This window comes from Hippocampus guttulatus, chromosome 17 (assembly GCF_054856545.1).
Source record: "Hippocampus guttulatus isolate MCC_2025c chromosome 17, RoL_Hgut_1.0, whole genome shotgun sequence".
NCBI lineage: Eukaryota > Metazoa > Chordata > Actinopteri > Syngnathiformes > Syngnathidae > Hippocampus > Hippocampus guttulatus.
This window is the reverse complement of record NC_141277.1, coordinates 1,298,168-1,318,002: the sequence shown is the minus strand read 5'-3', so window position 1 is coordinate 1,318,002 and position 19,835 is coordinate 1,298,168. Positions and strand designations below refer to the sequence as shown.

General features: G+C 45.9%; 2 protein-coding genes across 4 annotated transcripts; one reads left to right on the top strand and one right to left on the bottom strand.

The window, feature by feature from the left end:
- Nucleotides 1-24: 24 nt before the first annotated feature.
- Nucleotides 25-10,541, bottom strand: LOC147191399 (solute carrier family 71 member 1-like). 2 transcript variants are annotated; one of them, XR_015103412.1, is made up of 14 exons: nucleotides 9,210-10,541; nucleotides 8,387-8,541; nucleotides 6,740-6,838; nucleotides 6,339-6,401; nucleotides 5,892-6,019; nucleotides 5,475-5,589; nucleotides 5,027-5,245; nucleotides 4,233-4,346; nucleotides 4,042-4,113; nucleotides 3,440-3,552; nucleotides 2,903-3,000; nucleotides 2,566-2,723; nucleotides 2,020-2,389; nucleotides 25-1,952 (listed from the first exon to the last, which is right to left on the bottom strand). XR_015103412.1 is itself a non-coding variant. In XM_086134284.1 (14 exons), exons 2-14 carry the CDS (start codon nucleotides 9,256-9,258, stop codon nucleotides 2,117-2,119), a joined length of 1,656 nt encoding a protein of 551 aa, XP_085990410.1. In that variant the 5' UTR covers nucleotides 9,259-9,288; nucleotides 9,713-10,541; the 3' UTR covers nucleotides 25-2,116. The 2 variants fall into 2 exon arrangements, 1 of the variants encoding a protein (XP_085990410.1); XM_086134284.1 differs by having other exon boundaries at nucleotides 25-2,389; nucleotides 9,210-9,288; nucleotides 9,713-10,541.
- Nucleotides 10,510-19,262, top strand: LOC147191398 (spindlin-Z-like). 2 transcript variants are annotated; one of them, XM_086134287.1, is made up of 8 exons: nucleotides 10,510-10,656; nucleotides 13,014-13,098; nucleotides 14,224-14,325; nucleotides 14,456-14,495; nucleotides 14,582-14,717; nucleotides 15,027-15,144; nucleotides 15,320-15,553; nucleotides 16,381-19,262. In XM_086134287.1, the coding sequence occupies exons 3-8, from the start codon at nucleotides 14,286-14,288 to the stop codon at nucleotides 16,578-16,580; spliced, it is 768 nt and encodes a 255-aa protein (XP_085990413.1). In that variant the 5' UTR covers nucleotides 10,510-10,656; nucleotides 13,014-13,098; nucleotides 14,224-14,285; the 3' UTR covers nucleotides 16,581-19,262. The 2 variants fall into 2 exon arrangements, with proteins under 2 accessions (XP_085990413.1, XP_085990411.1); XM_086134285.1 differs by having other exon boundaries at nucleotides 14,447-14,495.
- Nucleotides 19,263-19,835: the final 573 nt, after the last annotated feature.

The window sequence follows — 19,835 nt, the reverse complement described above, 5'->3', positions numbered from 1 at the left end:
AAGCTCAGACGGACTCATTTAAGATGGTGTCCAATTATGGTTTAATTATCAGGTGATCAACAATATGGCCGAACACATATTTTATTTACAGTGAATTCCATGTACAGTTAATCACAAACATTTAAATCCATGTACAGTATTTCAGTGTTGGGACACTTTGACCGCGGAAGAACTTTCATTAAAGTGGTTAACAATCAAATGACACGGTGCAGATTTGCATCGATACTTGTGATACGAGTTTGGAAATTTTGAGAGAAAAACCCCCCCACAATCAACAGTTGTCTATTTTTGGATGCCACGATGCATGTATGATATGCTGAAATATTGTTGTCTTGGTGGCAGTTTATTCCAACTGTAAAGTTAGCGTCTTTCAAAGCGAAGAGTCCACGAAAATGTTGATGGTGAAAACATGACTATTTTACTCAATTATTTTTACTCAGTGAGTTCCGGGAAACGCCCCCAACCCCTCCCTGCTCAAGTATTAGTTTCTTAACTAAAAATCCTATCTTCAAATGATGGATTTCCGATAATATCGTTCATCTCTCAGCGTGCCAGAGTTTAGTCCCCGTTCATATTGTGTCAGTGAGTTACACAGGACACCAAATCTTCATAATAACAATTTCAACGACCCAATCATTCGCATGTTCAGTTACAATTTTCAGTCATAAAGCAAAGACTTCTGTACACTGTGCCTCTTATCTACAGTTAAACTTGTGGACATTCCTTGGTCAGTCTTTTCTCTAGTTTTCATCAAGTACAAACATGATACCAACCTTGCATTGTAAAGATGCACTCAGTTGCAAAGTGACAAAGACATTTTGCTTCTGTGCAAAACCAAAAAATTATGGTTGTGTCTGTGTGTGGTGAGTAAAAAGGAAAAAGTGGGAGCACATTCACAGATGATGCCGAAATTGGTGCGATGTTGAGAATACATATTTGTAACAAGGTGGTCATATATTGCATGAGTCGCAGTCTCACGTTCAGAATATGTCATCTTATATTGAGCTAGCACCAGAATGTATGCAAAAATAATGTCACGGTCCTTTTCAAATACTCAAAAGTACTTTCAGACATCGATTTTAAATATATTCTAAAACAGATCAAATAAGTAATGAGTAAACAGGTTGAGTGTGGTCTGAGGTAGTGTCCCCAACATGGAAACGGACTTCAATGACAAGCAGACGCCCCTCCGGTACATGCTGGAGAGAGAGTGTCTCACAGCTGCCCTGGAAGAGATGGACCAAGTGGCTGGGGACAAGGAAGTTTGAGCTTTTGTGATTCGGGCAGCTGCCCCGTTGATCCAAAGCTCAGATTGTTTTATGTTGGGAGGGAAGAAATTTCATTTGCGCTGTATGTTACACATACAGTGCATTTGACAATAAAGCTTATCCAATCCAGATCAGGGGAAGAAGATGAAAGGATGGATTGATGGAATGGAAAATGCAAGATTTTATGATTTGGCTCAATCATCTTCCGGTATATTATAGCTTCTCGGATCTTGTTTTTCCCTTACCGAGTAGAAATTTACAAATCAACACTGAAACTTTAGCAGCTTTAAATATGTTGCAGACGTACAGTTCCCATTTAAAAAAAAAAAAAAAAAAAAAAAGACTAGCATCGGTATAATTCAGCTTTAAAAAGATAGAGCTGAATATGATAACTTCCCCCCCCAAAAAAGGAAAAAAATCTTCTACTATAAGCATCAAGATAAACAACAATCATCCCACTCTACAAAATCACCAGAAACGTGAGTAAAATATCGACGTTTCCCCTTTCAATCGAATCAAATGCTGGTGTCCTTATCAGCGCGGTCCGTTTTGGTCACAACCTCCTTTTCTCAACCAAACACTTGATTCCGGTGAAACGCCAGCTTCGCGTGTGCACCCGCCGCTCTGCGAAAGCAACTGCTGGCTCTGCCGCTCAGCGAGCGGCGGAATGCTGCTCCGAGCCCTCTGGCGAAGCATCAATGCGTCTTACTGTCAAACGTCAGACAATATGAGGTACTGTATTTTTACTCACCCGACAGCAATGGAAACGCGCTCTTCTTTTGAACAAAATGCCAATCGACCAAATGACAACGTTGAATCCCGCACGCGGCGGTCTTTCCGCTGGTCCGTCAAACAATACTGTCCTGCAGCAGGGGCTCAAAATCTTCATCGCTGGTGGCGGCGGGGGTTTCTTCGTCGCTGCCCGGGAGAGGTGTGTTAATATGGATGCCCGCCAGCGAGGAAAGCGACTCTTTGCTCGCTGGCCGCGGCTTGTCACTCAGCGGCAGCTGAGATGACGAAGAGGCGGAGGAGGGCTTCTCCGGGATGAAGAGAGCGACCAGGAAGGCGACGACCACCGTACATGCCCCCAAAAGGAAAGGTGGGCCCGGGATGAGCGTTTGCTAAAAGAAACAGGATTTTTTTTTTTTTTTAATTGGCTTCCCATAACTCGAACCCCATTGCGCCCTTCGGTGCTGTAAATAACTTGTCGTGGCAAGTCAAGATTTTCAACTCGTCGACGAATAACACAATGCCCTTCGCGGTCGTGGGTGCCTTTCGTTTCTTTGAGCGCTTGTACCTCAGTGGGACTGTGAAGGGGCAAGGGGTCAAAGTCTCCCTGGATGGGGTCCATGGTGTTCAGCTCCACATTGAAGAGGAAGAAGATGAATCCATACAGCGCTGGACCTAAACCATTGCACAGACCTCTGATCCCCGTGATCATTCCCTGAGCCACACCTGCGCACACAGACAAACTCGGGTCAATCGTTCAACTCGTTGAACTGCTCAGAACAGATTGCCGCTGTGCAACTCTCAACGCTGTCGAGAACATGATGAGACCCGTCGCCAATCTCGGTACTGGCACAGTGAGGGCGATGACATCACGGCAGAAAAAGGCGGGAAAGTCTCGTCGTCACCTTGTTTATCGGGATCGGCAGACTGCGACACCAGAGCTGAGACCGCAGGGAAGGTTATGGAGGACATGGCGGCCACGGCGCCGGCGGCCCACATCATCCTGTTCACATAAACACAATGCATGCATCAGAAAAAAAAAAAGAAGGATTTGAAGGAGGGGAGGGGGAGGCTGAGGCATTCTTAACAGACCGTCCGAACAGGGGAGATGTTCACAGACAAAAAAAAAAAAAAAAAAAAAAAACCTAAAGCCTGAAGGAGGTCAGCAGCCAAGGCTTGCGAGTGTTAGCGAACATTGTGGGGGGGTTTTCTGCAGAGTTGCAAAGACGCTTTGCCAGACATTCGGTTTTACGGCTTGCAAACAGCTTTTCCCGCCATCATCAAATTTGAAACATGTTTGACGTTTCTTTGCAACGAGCAAAACTGTTGGTGTGACTGTTAAAACCGATGGCTGAGTCGTGGCGAAAACCCAACAATCGGGCCGGCTGCAAACTTTGGCTACTAAGTGAGACAGGGGGGCTTGATTCATTGACAAATCTCACCAAGGCTCTGATCCAAAGCCATACCAGGCCAGTTGAAGAATCTGGAAGCCCAGACCCAACAGAACAGTGTTTTTATTACCCAGAGTCCGCATCAGCAGTGTGAGTACAAGCGTCTAAAGAGGGAAAACAGAGACACCAGTTGAGGTCCGGATGCATATTCGAAGAGGTTCAGTACAAGAGTTAATAAGAGAGAAAAAAAACCCCTATTATTATTATTGCTATTATTATACAATTGTAAATAATTGTAAGTGAACCAGATCCTTGATCAACTTCACCGTCTGATTCTTTCTCGTCTTGCACAAAATCATGTCAACATGATTCCGCTTCTGTTGTCTGTTTCTCAGCGGTAATTAAACTCACTGGTCAATTTTTGAAAAGGCAGTCGGTTGAGGGATGGGGGGCGGAGGGGGAAGCAATTAATAAGCCCTGTTTTTTATTAGTGTCGCCCAGCCCTGCTACCAAGTACGTTGACGGCGACCACCAACCACAAAAAAGTATATTAAAGTGTTGTATGACGAGTTGTTTGTTTTTTACATTTTTTTGGTTTCCTTATTTCCCGTCACGAGCTGTAATGCAAATATCTTCTTGCGTGTTTGCGTTACCTGTGCCACAATGGACAGGATTCCGACAACTCCAATAAAAACAGCAATTGTTGTCGAGGAGAAATTGACGACCTGCAGGGATTTTACAAAAGTATCGGTGAATTAAACATGCTGATGGAATATTGGCAAAACTTACAACAAAAATGTGTCGTGACCCCCCCCCCCCAAAAAAAATTGTTCTAGTGTGTTACCTGTCGCAGGTAGAGGAAGAAGCTGGAGTACTGTCCCGCCTCTGGTAAGTATGACAGGAACACTGTGATACAAATGAGTAGGACTGTGGGGTCCTGACCCACCTTCCTCAGAGACTGATGGAGACAGACAGAAAAAAGAAAAATTGAAAGGCGGGAAATACAAGACCCAAGCACTTAAAGGGGAAGTCAACTCAAAAATGTTCTTTATCTTTAATACGTTGTATGTGGCCCCACGAGTTTAGTAGCAAAATCCAGCGGTTTTTATCCAGCTAATGGGGCGGCCATTTTGCCACTTGCTGTTGACTGAAAATGACATCGCAATTTTCTCAGCTTGGTCATGTGACATTCGCAGTCTGAGCCGTATCATTGTCCTAGGCGCCCCCCCCCCCCCCTCGTCGAGGACTGTATCCCGGAAGCGATACGGAGACGGACCGGAGCCGGCAGGAAAGTGAGAGAGAGAGAGCCAAATAGGACAGGAAATGTTCATCGTTCCTTGTATTGAAAATGGTGGGGAATGTGAGGCAACGCGCCAACAAAACGAGTGTTAGAAAACGGCAGTTTGTTATCCGACCATCCAACGCCAGTGACGATATTCCCGTTTCAGCATGCCGGCAGCCTCAATCCGGTCAATGGGGACGTCACTCATCAACTCACAAGTCCACACAACCGGTTGAGGGTGCTGTCCCCCTTCCTCCTGAACCGAAGCCAGCCGGGGTAGGGGCGTCCGTGGGAGGGGGGGGGGGGGGCTAAGCCACGGCTTGGATCGTGGACGGATGGAGAGTTGCGGCACTTACAGCGAAGGGATCGGCTTGCTCCCAGGATATCGGCGCCCCCCAGGTGTTGAGCCTCATCTTGTCCGGCAGAGACTCGGGCACGGCGAGCAGGATGAAGCAGATGTCGACCAGCGCGATCAGCGTAGCGACCAGAACCACCAGGTTGTCTCCATACCATGCGGACAAATACGCCCCGATGGCCGGGCTGGTCACCAGGCTCGCGGCGAACGTGGCGGACACCTGCCACCAATGGAGGAGAGGAGGAGGGGAAAAACGCCATTTTCAAGGATGACAAATTGCAGCGATGAGTCATTTTGTAAAAGTCACGCTACAGTTGGGAAAGATCCCGTAAGTCCTCCCCCCCCCCCCTCCAGTCACAGCGATGAATGAAAAAGGCGGCGGTTAGCATGCCTTTGTCAACAAAATACACGAAATAAAAGGGAGAGGACAATGAAATGCCAGTGCTTACCAGCCCGTAAGCTGTACTCCTCTCCCTTTCATCGGTCACATCTGCAACGTAGGCAAAGATGACAGAGAAGGTGACCGAGAACGCTCCTGACATGGAGATCATGGCGAAGTACCACCTGGAAGAGGACGAGGAAAGAAGTCTCTTCACCACGCAGTTACGAGTGGCATCGCAGAGACATTTGTGAAGAAAGCCACAAGTAAGACAGTCAGTCGCGTTGTCCACTTGTAGTGATGCAAAGATCAACGTTGCTGGTTGATTGCTTAAACACGCAACACAGGCTCTATAAAAACCACGTCATAAATGTGACTTGGAGCGTTAAAGAGAAATGTATATGCGGCACACCAAAGGGAGTCAGTGCAATGTGCGAATAGTAATGGAGCCATTGCAATTATGCAAGGTGACCAGACAGTGACCTACCAGGGGCTGAGTCTCATGAGGGGGATTGGGGCGCAGGTGAAGAAGACGGTGACCAAAAGGAATGAGCGCCTCCCCCACACGTCCGACAACGCACCAATCAGAGGGGCAGACATGAACGACAAAAGACCCTTGAGAGGAAGAGACAGCAAAGGTCATCGCAACAGTAGATGATCATCTACCCGATCTCTGGTTAAAAAATGGTCACAAACGGTCTGAGCAAAACTGGTCATTTGTGTTACATTCTGTCTTAGGGTGTGCAAATGAACTCGAACAGAAAGCTGGCAACACAAGCTGGCTCTCATTACGCCAGTCGTTTACAATTTGCAGTAACCCGGGTCGTTTGCTTTTAATTCCAAGCCAATGATTTGCAAAATGGACGTTCAGAACCGACTGATTGATCTTTATTGAGTGTTGAAGAACGGAACGTTTTTAAAAACCCATTTTTACCTTCACTCCTTGAATGAGTCCATTCATCAGGAACGTGTGCTGTGGAAACGTTTCATGTAACACCTACACAGAAAGACATCCACATTCACAAAGTCATTTCGGAAGTTACTAAAATAAACAAAAGCAATATCCTCTCATTGCTACTTAAAAAAAAAAAAAAAAGCTCCAACCCCATCATTCAAATGATGTCAATACATTAGCGAGCAAGGTTTAAATGGCTCTGAGGACTCACACTGCGGCCTACTCCAAAGCAAAGTACTATTCTCGACAGCGGTTCATAAAACGGGCCAAAGATGACGTCACTGAGAAGTGGCGAGTAGTCCCTACACCGCCGCGATGTCACAAATCTGTGATGGAGTCTTCCGCCTCCCCTCAGACACAACACCGTTCCCGTTACTCACCGTGAGCATGGGTGTGGTCAGCAAACCCCAGGCGAAGAACTCCAGGAAGATGACCACAACGGCATGGTACACGCTGGGTCGGCCTATACCCTGTTGAAGCTAAAACACACACACACACACACACACACACACACACACACACACACACACACACACACACACACGCAAAGCATATTCAAATTAACGCAAGTGCTGTAGTTCAACGAGGCATATAATCTAATTGTGTCAACCGTCGCAGTGAACGTTCATAAAGGAGGACTGCAAGTCAAACAGGATATGACACTCAGTGAACATTTTGTATATGAACATCATATCGCATCGCCACATGTGAACAAAATATTGTCATGGCCACAGATTATGAAGTCAGAAGCATCCGATTTGCTCCGATGTGGATGGTGTACTGCCATGGAGGGCCGACGTAGAAAATTGAGGTGACTTGAGAACCCCAACCGATAGGCTCAACGTCATCAAGAAGTTGCCTCACAAGATCAGCGACAAGTGGAGAACTGCGGCATGCGACATTCAAGAAAATCACACAGCAAGAGCCGTGGTCTTGAGTCAAAAATCAATAACTAAATTGAGTCAACAGACAGAAAAACAAATTTCAGCAGATGTCTTTTCCTCTGCCATTCTGCTTTTGTTTTGTTTTTACTCTATTACAAAGCATTTCAGGGTTAGGGGTTCAAACTATACATTTGATAAAAGTCTTGAAATAAAATGACTGATCTGGGGGGTATTATATATATATATATATGCATACAGTATATATATGCATATATATACAGTATATACACACAGTGTATATATAAAACTTGATCAAACGTTAAAGCACAATATCTTTTCATCAGCAATTGACAATGATTTGTGTGCTGTTCGGGATCATCGGGTGTGCTGCTAGAAATGATACATTTTCACTTAATCGGTCAGAAAAATAGATTTACTCCACGACAAATAATGCATCTTTGTTCTTCTGTCGACGCTCGTGGCATGCAGCAATTAGATGATGTCATTTTCTTATCGAACCAGCTGTACACGAAATTCGATGCGATCAGACAAAGGGGGCTCGTCAAATTCAAAATGACGTCTCAAATGATCAGCAAGAGAACGTTTGCGACCATGCAATGGTGCGACACGGGGTCGATAGAGTCCAGTGCGGCGATGTTAAAATGGACGCTTGAGCATCGAGAGGGTGCAGACAGTGCAGGCTGCCACAGAACGCCGCGTGTGCCAGGCAGTGCGGTTATGTAACAGATAATGGCTCCATCCCGAGCACATCACCACCGCTCTGTTCTCAGCCGACTGATCGATCCCAAAAATCCCACAATGTGGGCCTCCTTATCCGCTTTCGTTTTATAACGACAATTAAATTGCCTGATGTCATCTTGCATTCGAACACACGTTCGGAACCTCGAATGGAGCGTGCTAATATGAGTCAGGCGGTGTGGTTTTTTACAATGAAAAAAGGAATTCCACAAATGAAATCATGACATTATTACAAATCAATTGAGAGACGGGAATGTTAACCGGTGATCCCTTTTCAGGCCAAATCGTTACATTTACAATATAACACGTGCAGGGTGAAATAAGGACATTATTGATCGTCATGTTGATGCAAAATGATATAAGCAGGTCGTGTCATCTACCCACCGCGGCTCCGTCCTTCATGATGATCTTCTTGACAAGAACCACTCGGCCGGTGCCCGCCGGCGGTTCCCCCGCCATCTCTTCACACTTGCCGCCGGTGACGAAGCATCCTCGCCGCGTTGATATCCGCGGTTCTCCGGGTGCTTCCAGGATGTCACCTTAAAACGTGCCCCGAGGAGGCGAGACCGAGCGAAGGGGTTAATAACCGGATGCAAGCAATAATAAAATAATCTCCACAACGTCTCAGCGTGGGTAGTTACTCCATCAGATTAGATCGGTCAGCACTCGGCAAGCAGTTCACTACATTGAGACTGGTGCATTCACTCACACCATCAAGTTGGTCAGAGGGAGCACAAGACTTCCGGTTTTTTTAAAGTTTAATTTGCGGTCAAAAGATAAACCGATTCGCATCTTTGCGGTACAGTATGTATTGATTACATTTGTTTTGTACACAAACCCGTGTTACACATCGCGTAAAACACATAACCTGTTGACATGTTAAACCGGGTTAAATATGTAAAAACATTGATTAAATAAAGGCGACTCCGTCACAATCATTTACTCATTCAGTAAACACAGTAAAGTGATATCACTGAATTATTCTGTTTGTTAAGATTCTAGTTTAAAATGGAAGACTGACATCGATCGTGGCCCATCGATTCGCGTTAGTGCATTTGGTTGTTTGGTGTTACTTTGAAAGGAAACGTGTATTCCGGTTGGTACGGCAGCAACAGACGAAAATGTACAGAGGTCCTTTAATCTGATCACGTGTAAATGGCTGTGGTGGTGCCTGCGAATGTGTGTGCGCGTGTTTGTGTGTACCTACCAGGAGCTGCAAGAGATGCCGGCCACACGTCGTTCTCAAAATGAGGCATGTAATCGATGAAAAAGTCCTGGAAAATAATCTGAAGAAAATAGTAGGAAACGTGCTGACAACAGACATGCTAATCCAACATACATGTAAACACAAATGTTAAATGATAGAATTTACCTGAATGTGGTGTTTTAGATCATTCAATGTATGTAATAAAACAGTATTTACTCTTGGGCTCCCGCACACCCGCGACCCTGGGATACGCGCTACGGGAAAATGGACGGATAGATATTTGCTTTTACTGATTTTCATTTCATTATTAGCCTATTTAGTCATCCACACCAATTGTGGGAATTAAAAATTGCCACAAAGACAAATTAGTGAAATTAATGAAAGTAAAACCCCAAGAGCGCATGTAGTTATTATAATGCCAATGTTTTGTTGTGGTTGAACGACAGCAGATTCATGTTTTGGGTTTCAATAACGTTTGAAAATAGTTATAAATAATTAACTACCAGAAATATTACTGTTTAAAGGGTAGTCTTCCTTTCGTGCCGTATGCCAGTCTCTCTAGCACTCAGAAGCTCTCCTCCTCCTTTCTCCGCATTCTACAGAAGGTTGGAACACAATTAAGCAAGGAGAAAAGCGTTATGTGCCACGCTCTTCTTCCAGCTTGCACTATTTGGCAGAGCTCGGCCAGGGTGGGGAGAGAAAGTGAATATGGTGAAGCCGCAACTCTCCGACCGGAACGGAGTCTGTAAAGAAAAGTAAGAGCTAACGTCTTGGCGACATTACAATTGCTCAGCTCGTTCATTTTAGATTTCAAGCTAGATTGTGCCTCCCCAAATAGTAAAGAACATAAATACATCTAGAGAGAGAGAGAGAGAGCATGCTATGGCTATCACTGTGTGCTTAGTCAAGAATTACCCTGAGCAGATGTTTTGCTTTTCAATCAAGAAATCAATCAATCATCATTCTATATTTTTACATCATCTCAGAGGTTTTCAAAAATAGCAACCCTGTTGACAAAGTAAGGAGTAGAAAGTACAAACATCTACTTTCAAAAAGTCATCAGACAAATAAACATTCAAAGAGCAGATACAATACCCGAAAAATCAATTTAAGTATTTGACGTGGTCGGCACCCACAACTGATGGTCTCCATTTCTCTAACGAATTTGTTGGATGGAAACTAAATACCATCAAATGTGTGTCAGTGAAACAGAAGATTCTTCTTGAATAGATCAATGTTCAATTTCATAAACGACATTAGACACACTATCTTATTTTGAAAGGCTTTCGCAGAACTGCCATGGAGCTGTTTTAACTTTCCATGGCGAGATGGCCGTGCAGTCGCTGCGCGTTCCCGAGAATTCGGAACGGGTTCTGTAGACCGTCAGCCGAAGGCGAGACAACTCACCGCAGTCCTATTCCGGACCCACTGGTGAAAAATAAGAACGGTAAGAACGAGGCGAACGCGCACCTGGCGCTCAGACAGCGTGTCAAGCTGCGGGTAAACCGCCCAAAACAAAAACACTGTGCGTTCGTTTTGGCATGGGGCGTCCTCTCGCAGTCGGTTGGTGTGGCGGCTGGCGGGGGAGGGGCCGCGGGCAGCAGCAGCAGCAGCAGCAGCCGCAGACAGCCTGAGCACGATCTCCGTCTGCTGCTTTCTTTCTTCCCGCAGTATTTATGTCTTTCCTCTTTTGGACAATCCCTCTGTCCCGCCAACCCATTCACACCCCCGTTATCTGGCTGGTGTATGCGTGTCGAAACAATCGAGAGTAAATCAAGCGAGCAACATGGCTGACGCTGGCCCTGCAGAACCTGCTTGCTCGTTTCTCAGTCACTGGGGATGATGTCTGTATAGTTCACATTTTCTCGGCCCGATAGCTTTGCATTGGTCAAACAGTTCGAGCAACCTTATTTCACCAAGCAATTAGAAAAGAATGCAGGCAACATTTGTCACACAACAGAAAATGTTTACTGCATGGGCATTATCTTATTGTCTGAGCATTACGTGCTGTTGTATTTTGTTTTTGCTCAATGCCTTGCAAACCTCCAATGGTGTTTGCTACGTTTGCCCCGAGCCGCCTTTGTAATTAATGGTCAACTTTGAAGTTGAGATTCTGGAGGTAAAGCAGTCAGACAGCTGTCCTGAGAGCAAACCGGTAATAAAGGATCTATGCAGTCATTTGCCACATCCATTTACCGTATTGCAAGTCTCCACGCACTTTTAGTTTTGAAATGGCCTCCATCAATTTGAAGAGAAGCTTCTTTTTCATCATTCTTCATGATTGTTATGTTCCTGGTCGTCATAGTCACATTCTTCAGCAAGGTCATAACAAAGAAATGCAGCAGCCATTGGAAACACACAATGCAGAATTGGTGTGTTTTAATTGTTGGTCAAGACTAAATATGACCAGTATCCGATCAAAAGGAACAGGAAAGCTTTTCGAGGCATCAGTCAGACTTTGGCTGTCACAGTCAGAGAACCCCGAGGAGCCACAATGACCTCAGTTCTTCATAGGTCTCTTGAAAATCATTTGGAAGGCGTTTGTTGTGTGACCTTATGTCAGAAGGCCAAACCGGTCGCGGAGCGAGATTCCGAATCAGGATTTTGAGTATTTGTGAGCGTTGTCCAACGTTGTGAACTGCGTAACTCGACTTGATTTGCACACAACATAACTCGTGAGTGACGGTGGATCTTCTGAAGTCAAACACAATCCATTTTGTCAGACTGCCTGACTTTTAGGTCTTTGTTCTAATTGCAAAAAGACCCCCCGCCCCCCCATAAAGTGAATGCATTTATTGTAATCAAGGCTGTAACTGCCATCTTTATCAAGTCTTCAATGTCTACACAGGAAAGGTTTTAAGTAGCATTCCTTAGTGTGGTCCAGGTGGGAGAGAAGGTGCCCAACGCATTTGGAAACCGAAAGGGCTTCACCACGTCAGCCATGTCACGGAGCGGCAACGTGATCGTGTTTTCAGAGTGATACTGTCACCTTGTGGCGTTTTACGAACACTGCTGACTTGGAATTGCTGGGTGCTGAGCATTGGCTGGTACCAAGTAAAGACTCAATGTAATTCAATTCATTAATTGCGTTGCTCATATTGTACCGAGCGCGCAGAGAGAGAGCGAGACTTGACTGAAAACACCGCCTAACTCTCGATTTTAGCAAGCATCACGGAAGTTGACATGTTTGATTGGCTTTCGCGGACCAGATCTGACCCCCGGGCCGTGAGTTTGACACCTGTCACATCTGAAACCTACAGTTTAATGATTGAGGTTTGCTCGCTGGTCGAATCCGCCCCACCCCCCGCCCCCCCTTCCAGCTCCCCTTTCTGGTTTCACTGCTGCACAAGATGACATTGAGCCGTTTCAGTCCAGGACAACGGCAACAGATGACTAATCACACGTTGCCCGGGGCAACAAGACAGGAGCGAAATCACCACCAGCCGCAGTCAAACGCTGCAAAATGTCTCCTGTGTTTCTCGAAGGTTGCTTGCCTCTGCGGGTAACGAGCTGGGATAAGCGCGTTTCTGTGCTTTAAAAACAAACAAACAAAAAAGTTTCCGCTTTACCAACAGCTACCACCCGTCGTCGTCGTCGTCGCGGTCATGCATCGAGAATCTTAAGGACACCTTGTCACTCTGTTCACAGTTTGATCCCGTTTTTGTTTTTCCTGTCCAAATTTGGCACAACAGTAAAAGCCGTACTTCTCGTTCCCCCGTTTCCACAGCATTTGGTCTTATTGTCCAAATTTCTGTTGCGATCAAAATCCGGTTGACGGGCCGGGGCTGTGCTTTAATGTCACAGGTCTGCTCCGGATTTATGTGCAGCCCGACAACAGCCGGAATCGTGGACACCCGGAACACGACTTAACATCTAATGACAGACGCATGTAAGTACTGCCAAATCATTTCTTCGAGTGCTCGATAAGAAACCCCCGCCGACAAACGCGTGAGACCGGATTACTGTCAGTCATCAGCAAAAGCGACGTCGGTCAGTGACGGATGGAGAGCTCCGTCGGTACTTGACCCGGTTAGCCACGATGACACTGAAGAACGAAAACCCATTTTCGTCAGCTGGTCTAAACATGAATTTCGGCTGGATGAATATTGCGTTTGTGAAATATGACTTCAGCAGGATAAAGCTCCCGCTTCCTTATCCATCCCTGGAGACGGTCGGCCATTTTGCCGCTTGATGTCGACGTGGCAGTGCCTCGGGGCTCGGGCGGCGACCAATCATTGCGCACCTGTTTTCCCAGTTTGGTCACGTGACTTTTGCAAGCGCAGCCCTTCAGTCACCGTGATGTCATTTTCAGTCGACAGCGAGTGACAAAATGTCCGTCGCCTGGAATGGATCAAAACCGGTCGAGTTCACGACTTCATTCATGTTCCACAAACGCAATCCTTCATCAGAGTGCCGCGTTTCGACGAGTGGGCAGCTCGGAACATTTTTGACTCGACTTCCCCTTTAACAAGATTCGTCCATAATGCTTTGCAGGCTGCGCTTTTCTGTGCTGGCTTTGATTACGTCGTGGTGCGTGACGCTACACATTGGTCCAGAATACGCCTTTGGATCCGTTTCACGATGAAATGGTACAGCCGTACTTCAGTAAAGGGCGCCGCAACATTTTTCAAAGATCGCTCCTGTGATATTTTCCTCACGTGACTCGTTTTGAGGCTTTATTGCCCACCACGTCAGAAAGCTTGACGTGTTAAAACGCTTGTGAGCGAAAATAATATTCCCGATCACGGATTCACTCCGATGCGGGGTTTTTCGTTTGTGGCGCCGGCTCACTCTTAAGAGTTCCTGCCTCTGTCGAGCAAGCTTAGAGGGAAGGCCGCCGGTTGGCAGGCTGCCAGTCATGAGCGTGACCTGTGCGCTTTGTTGGAATCGGTTCTGTTCATCAGCGAAGCTCCACCGAGATACCGATTGCATCTTCTGGCTTCACATGGCGCTGAATAGAACATTTGGAGATTGGATTATTTGGAACCGTTATGTTTTCCTCCGCCCCCTCCAGCCTTGGAGCGTACATTTGACATCGTAGCCGGGCAGCCTGGCTGCCTCCCTGCCTCCAGATGAATGAAGAGCACTCCGGATCACAGAGACACTGCTGATACAGGTCCGACGTGAACGTTTGCGTCACGCTATGTGTGCCGGACTCGAGATTTTCCATCTACTCTGCAATCATTGACAGTATGATGCATCGCTGTCGACTCTGCTGTCGTGTTGCTTCCCCTCAGGGCATGCAGGTGTTTCTGCAAATATGATGAAGAAAAAAAATCCCAATAAGTGAGTGGGCGCACTTTGAGAGTTTCGGACGCCCCTCGAACGGCCGCTCGCGTTGACACTTTTGCGTTTTCGCATTCTTCCTGAAGGAAACATAAGAGCAATCTGGGCCCGACCACCAAAGTTCTGTCACAGCCACGGCGCAACATCGTCGGCTGCCGCATCCAACACATCTGGAAGGACGGAAGTGGCCACGTCGTATGGAAAGGGACCGTTCTCGACCAGGTGAGAAGTGCTGCTTCAATTCACGCGAACGGCGAGCCTCTAATAGCACAAACTTTGAACGAGATGTGATTGCTTGTAAGGCGCTACATTTTTCGATAACAAATCGTGATCATTGGGCATTCACATTTCCAGTAAGTGGATCAAATCACGTTAGCGTCATGACAGGTCACTCGCAGCCCAAGTGGCCAACTAAGTGGAGGAAATTCAGCTTTCAAAGCAACTCAATCAATAATTGGACTCATGAAATCAGTTGTCCTGCCCCCCTTTGATGGTCGAAGGCTGTTGTTCTCTCTTTCCCACCCAACCAAGGTGCCGGTGAATCCATCTCTTTATCTGATAAAGTACGATGGCTTTGACTGCGTGTACGGTCTGGAGCTCCACAAGGATGAGAGGGTTCAAGGGTTGGAGGTGCTTCCCGACCGACTGGGTGAGCGTCAGCCGAGATCAAGACCTCGTGTGCCCTGCACACGAGCCTGTGATGTGATTTTATATCATCGAGCTAAATTTTGACGTGCAAACGCGCATCCGTCTAAAAGCGTTACCCTCCGCATAACTTGCCGGGAAAGCGGCTCACGACTTCATTTTATTTTGAAATCATGCAGCCAAATCCCGGCTGACCGACGTCAATCTCGCCGATACGATGATCGGCAAAGCGGTGGAGCATATGTTTGAGACGGAGGAGGGTCCAAAGGAGGAATGGCGGGGGATGGTGCTGGCCCGGGCGCCCATCATGACCACCTGGTTTTATATCACCTATGAGAAAGACCCGGTCCTCTACATGTACCAACTGCTGGATGACTTCAAAGAGGGAGACCTCCGCATCATGCCTGACTCGAGTGAGTGCAATTTGGTTTGGGGCTAGTTGGCCTGTTTTTCACTGCAGCAGTTGCATCAATGGTGCTTGAAACTGCCCGACAAATAATTGGGTATTTGTCGGGCTAGACCAGTGGTGGGCAAACTACGGCCCGCGGGCCAAATTCGGCCCGTTGGTCTTTTTAATCCGGCCCGCCGAAGGTTGGTCCACAATTAAGGTTCGATGTGAATGATTGCATTCATTTCAATTGGACTTGTAATGACAGGCATTTCACCGCCAGGTGGCGCATTGACTTTAAGTTGCAGAACACGGGGGGGCGGGGCAATCTTTTCGACCACCTAGTACCTCTGTATCGCTCTACTTCTACTGGTCTGATCACAACCCATCTGCAGCGATGCACAGGCTAAAATAGGTCATCAACAACACTTTTGTCAATTAAAAAAAGTATAGTAATACCGTACTTTCATGCTTTTGTTCTGTTGATGTTTGATATGGACTGTCAACAAATGCAGTTTTTTTTTTTTAATGTACCATAGCTCGTGCTGACCTGGCCCTTCTGTCAAATTTTAAAAGTCAATGCGGCCCCCGAGCCAAAAAGTTTGCCCACCCCTGGGCTAGACTCTGGCACCGACTACGTCAGAGAGGGGCGTGGGGCAGGGGGGGCGGGGTTATCCTGACGATCGCAGATGTCGAGGAACGACTCCCTGGACACGCGTAACTTTGAAATGCATGTCAACTTGAAATCAAAAACGGGATTTTGTCTGATGTCGACGCAACAATTTCTTGGCGCTCTTTGACAAGAAATGTCAGATGACTTTGAAGTCACTTTCCGTTCCTTCGCGCCTGCAGATGACAGCGTCCCGGCCGAGAGGGAACCGGGCGAGGTGGTGGACAGTCTGGTGGGCAAACAGGTGGAATACGCCAAAGAGGACGGGGGCAAACGAACAGGCATGGTCATCCACCAGGTGGAGGCCAAGCCTTCCGTGTACTTCATCAAGTTCGACGACGACCACCTCATTTATGTCTACGACCTGGTGAAAACGTCATAAGACTTTGCGGCCATCCTGACACTCCCCCGCCCGCCCGCTGACTGACACACACGCCCGATTCTGTACCGCGCTCCGCAGACCCTTCATGACGAAAGCCCGGTGAAAAGACACGCAGTCATCGTCTACTTGTTTGACCAACGGATGAAAAGACCGCAGAACAAGTTGACAACGGATGTCAACGTATGAACGCTAATTCGGACTTTGCTGCTTTGGAAAACGGTTCGACTGCGAGATTTGGTTCGGTAGGTAGCCATGTAGCAACGCGGTCGGCCATTGTTTGTCAGTCAACAAAGTTGAAGAAGCCCAATTTGGCAGTGCCACCGAAATAGGAGGCGTGACAGCAAAAGAGAGCTCCTCGCCCTTGGACTGACTCGTACGATGGCCACGTGGACGCCCGTTTTCTGATGCCGAGGCCGTGAAAAGAACACAAACGGATGTACGGCAAGCCCCGAAACCCGGTTGACGACTTTTGTTTCTAACTCGCTCCAAACATCATTGAGAATTGATGACACGCGTTCTCAAAAGTTCACATGATTGCACTGTAAATCCAGCCCTTTATTTTCAACGTCCTTTGCACTTCCAAGTTGTCATTTTCACCCCTTTGAAAGCTCTTAATTTAACGAAGAAGCATTTTGTACGTATGGAATTGCGCCACTTAATAGACTGTTTTTTTTCTCTTTACCTTTCAATATTTATCGAATCTTTTTTTTCTCCTTTGGGCGCCCATCATCCCTTCATTTCACAGGAAATCCTTTGACTCCCAAGCATGTTTTACGTTTGAGCAAACTTTAAATAAACAACATTTGGAGATGAGGATTATTTTAAACTACATTTCGATGGCCTTCCTGGGCATAAATGGGCTTTTGTCCATCTGCGAGTGGACCCGTGGCCAGTGGAGTCATTTCACTCGAAAGGGGACAGCGACTTAATTGATGAGGATGAATCGTGAGAATATCAAAACTGGAGATATCCCAAATAGCTACAACAGGGTTTTGTACAGAACCAAGCAAGACACATTGGACTTGAAAAAGAAAAAGACTTCATTTCACATCTGAAGATGTATTCAAGATTAATGAAACCCTCAAGATGTCTGCAGATGAAAACTGTGATTTTAAAAAAAATGGGAATTTTTTTTCCACATTTTATATTGCCAAACTGCTTCTTGATGTGGATTTTTTGGTTTTGTTTTTTGTTTTTGTTTTTTACAGTAAGTGTTACGGTGTTTATGATTTCACTAAAGCCTTTGCTTATGCTTTTGTGTACTTGCCTAAACTTCGATGAAGGAGTTTAAAAACAAACAAAACAAAAAGTTGTAGTCAAGTAGTATAGTTTGTGACTTACGCACACTTATTATTATGATACTATGATGATGACGATTATTATTATATCTGCGCTTCCTCCGTTTCAAGTTGTTTCGAAAACAGGTATGCATTTTTGGTGTTGATATTCAAGGAGAACTATTTGGTTGCACCTTCAATCCCAAGGAAGCCATTGAGAAGATTAGGCAACCGAGATTCTCTGGCACAGTTGCGTTGAGGTCAAGAAAAGGTCCCAGTCGAGCGGAACCAATGTGACGTCTTTTGAGTCATTAAAACCGTATTTCCACCTCCATGTCTGCGTGTTAAACGAGACGCGAGTCTTGCAGTTTATTTTCATTCGCAGCATGGAAAAGAAGACTTTCAGTGACGTTGACGTGACGTTGTGTTGGCCAGCTCCGCACCATCGATACAGTAGCTAGTTGCTTGTATTGCTCTATGTACGTGACACGACGATCCTCCGGCGAACGTTTCTTTTACATTTGATTGGATTGAGTTTACTCACAACTGAAGCTTTCCCATCAACACGGCCCACGTTTTTTTGACTTTGGTCCATCATTCCCAACCACCAAAAATGTGGCATAGGTGAAAGTCTCAAACAATGAGTCTGAATAGTTGTTTGCATCTGTAATTCAGGTTGTAGGTTTTCTTTTTTTTTTTCTCCAGACAATGGTCTCTTGGTGAAGGAAAAAAACACTTACCTAGCTGACAGTTTCGGCTGTCACTTTGGCCTTCGTCAGAGCTGTCGCTGCTTCCTTGTGACGTGTCTTAAAAACAGACACGTAGACGCAATGAATATCACGGCGCTATTGAATCTGTAATTCGTAAACCGGGCAACTTAACATTCAATGTATGGTTTGGGGATTTGTTTGAAGGTCTAAAAAAAGGATCTTGATCTTGATCTTGACCCTACCCCTAACCCTAACCCTAAAAATGCAACTGACGAAATCACACGGGAGGCAAAGGAAGCAAATGTTGAAAGCCATTGGGGATGTCTTGGTTTGAATGCATGTACAGATGAGATGCAAATGTCAAACCTTCAGTTTGTGTACTTCCTGTGATGTAGATAGTTGTCGAAGCAGATAGATGACGGCTATTGTTCATAACTGCACCAAAAAAAGAGACCCTCCCAGACATTTATGCGCATTTCGTATGTTTTTCAAGACAGAAGTACGATCATCTCAGCACCGTTTTAGTTGACTTTGGCAACGACACAATTTGCCCGTAAAGTTGTGTCCACAACAATTTGTTCTTCTTTTTGCAGTTATTGATTATTGTTGTTGATGTCGGAATGACATGGCTTTTTCTATCATCCTGCCTTGTATTGTTTGTTTTTTGTATGATTAAACATGTATGTTCATTTTTATTGTTCATGAAAAGCTGTGGTTTGTGTTCTCTTCCCCATATGTTGTTTTGTCACTAGACTCCACGGCGCAGTGGTTGTCCTCGTCTCAATTTCACGGACAGCTAAATTAACTATTTGCACCCGTTGGAACGCCTGTAAAGTCATGCATCCGTTTATATAAGCGATTATCTTCTAAAACGGTCGTATCTTGCTTTGCGGTCGGATGCACTACTAGACAAGGATGTAAACTCAACTTGGCTTTTTAATCACACACCTGCCGATGAAGATAAACTACACGACGGCGATGGAAAGGAGCAGACCCGCCGTAAAGGCTGGCAGCCCTCAAAGTATTAACGGACTTACAGCGATCATTTGTTTTACTGGGTTAGCAGATCATTGTTCGTATATTTGACTCATAACCATTAAATTACTGGGTGTTGTTTTGTGTAAATATAGGACGGAATGTGAAAAAAATTAAAAACGTCAGTTAGCATCATGAAAAAGTTTTACCTTCGACGTGACTGGCGAGCTTGTTCTCCCGGTGTGTCGTGAAATCGCGCCGTCTTCCGTCCACTTGGCTTCGGCAGTCATTAT

Coding starts and splice junctions, on each gene's coding strand:
- LOC147191399 (XM_086134284.1), bottom strand. CDS start 9,258: ATGCCTCATTTTGAGAACGACGTGTGGCCGGCATCTCTTGCAGCTCCT. Junction 4,114..4,232: donor TCTTCCTCTACCTGCGACAG/GTAACACACTAG, acceptor AAATCCCTGCAG/GTCGTCAATTTCTCCTCGAC. Junction 3,553..4,041: donor TCCTGTCCATTGTGGCACAG/GTAACGCAAACA, acceptor TTCCCTCTTTAG/ACGCTTGTACTCACACTGCT.
- LOC147191398 (XM_086134285.1), top strand. CDS start 14,286: ATGAAGAGCACTCCGGATCACAGAGACACTGCTGATACAG. Junction 14,326..14,446: donor CAGAGACACTGCTGATACAG/GTCCGACGTGAA, acceptor GCTTCCCCTCAG/GGCATGCAGGTGTTTCTGCA. Junction 15,145..15,319: donor GGTGCTTCCCGACCGACTGG/GTGAGCGTCAGC, acceptor GAAATCATGCAG/CCAAATCCCGGCTGACCGAC.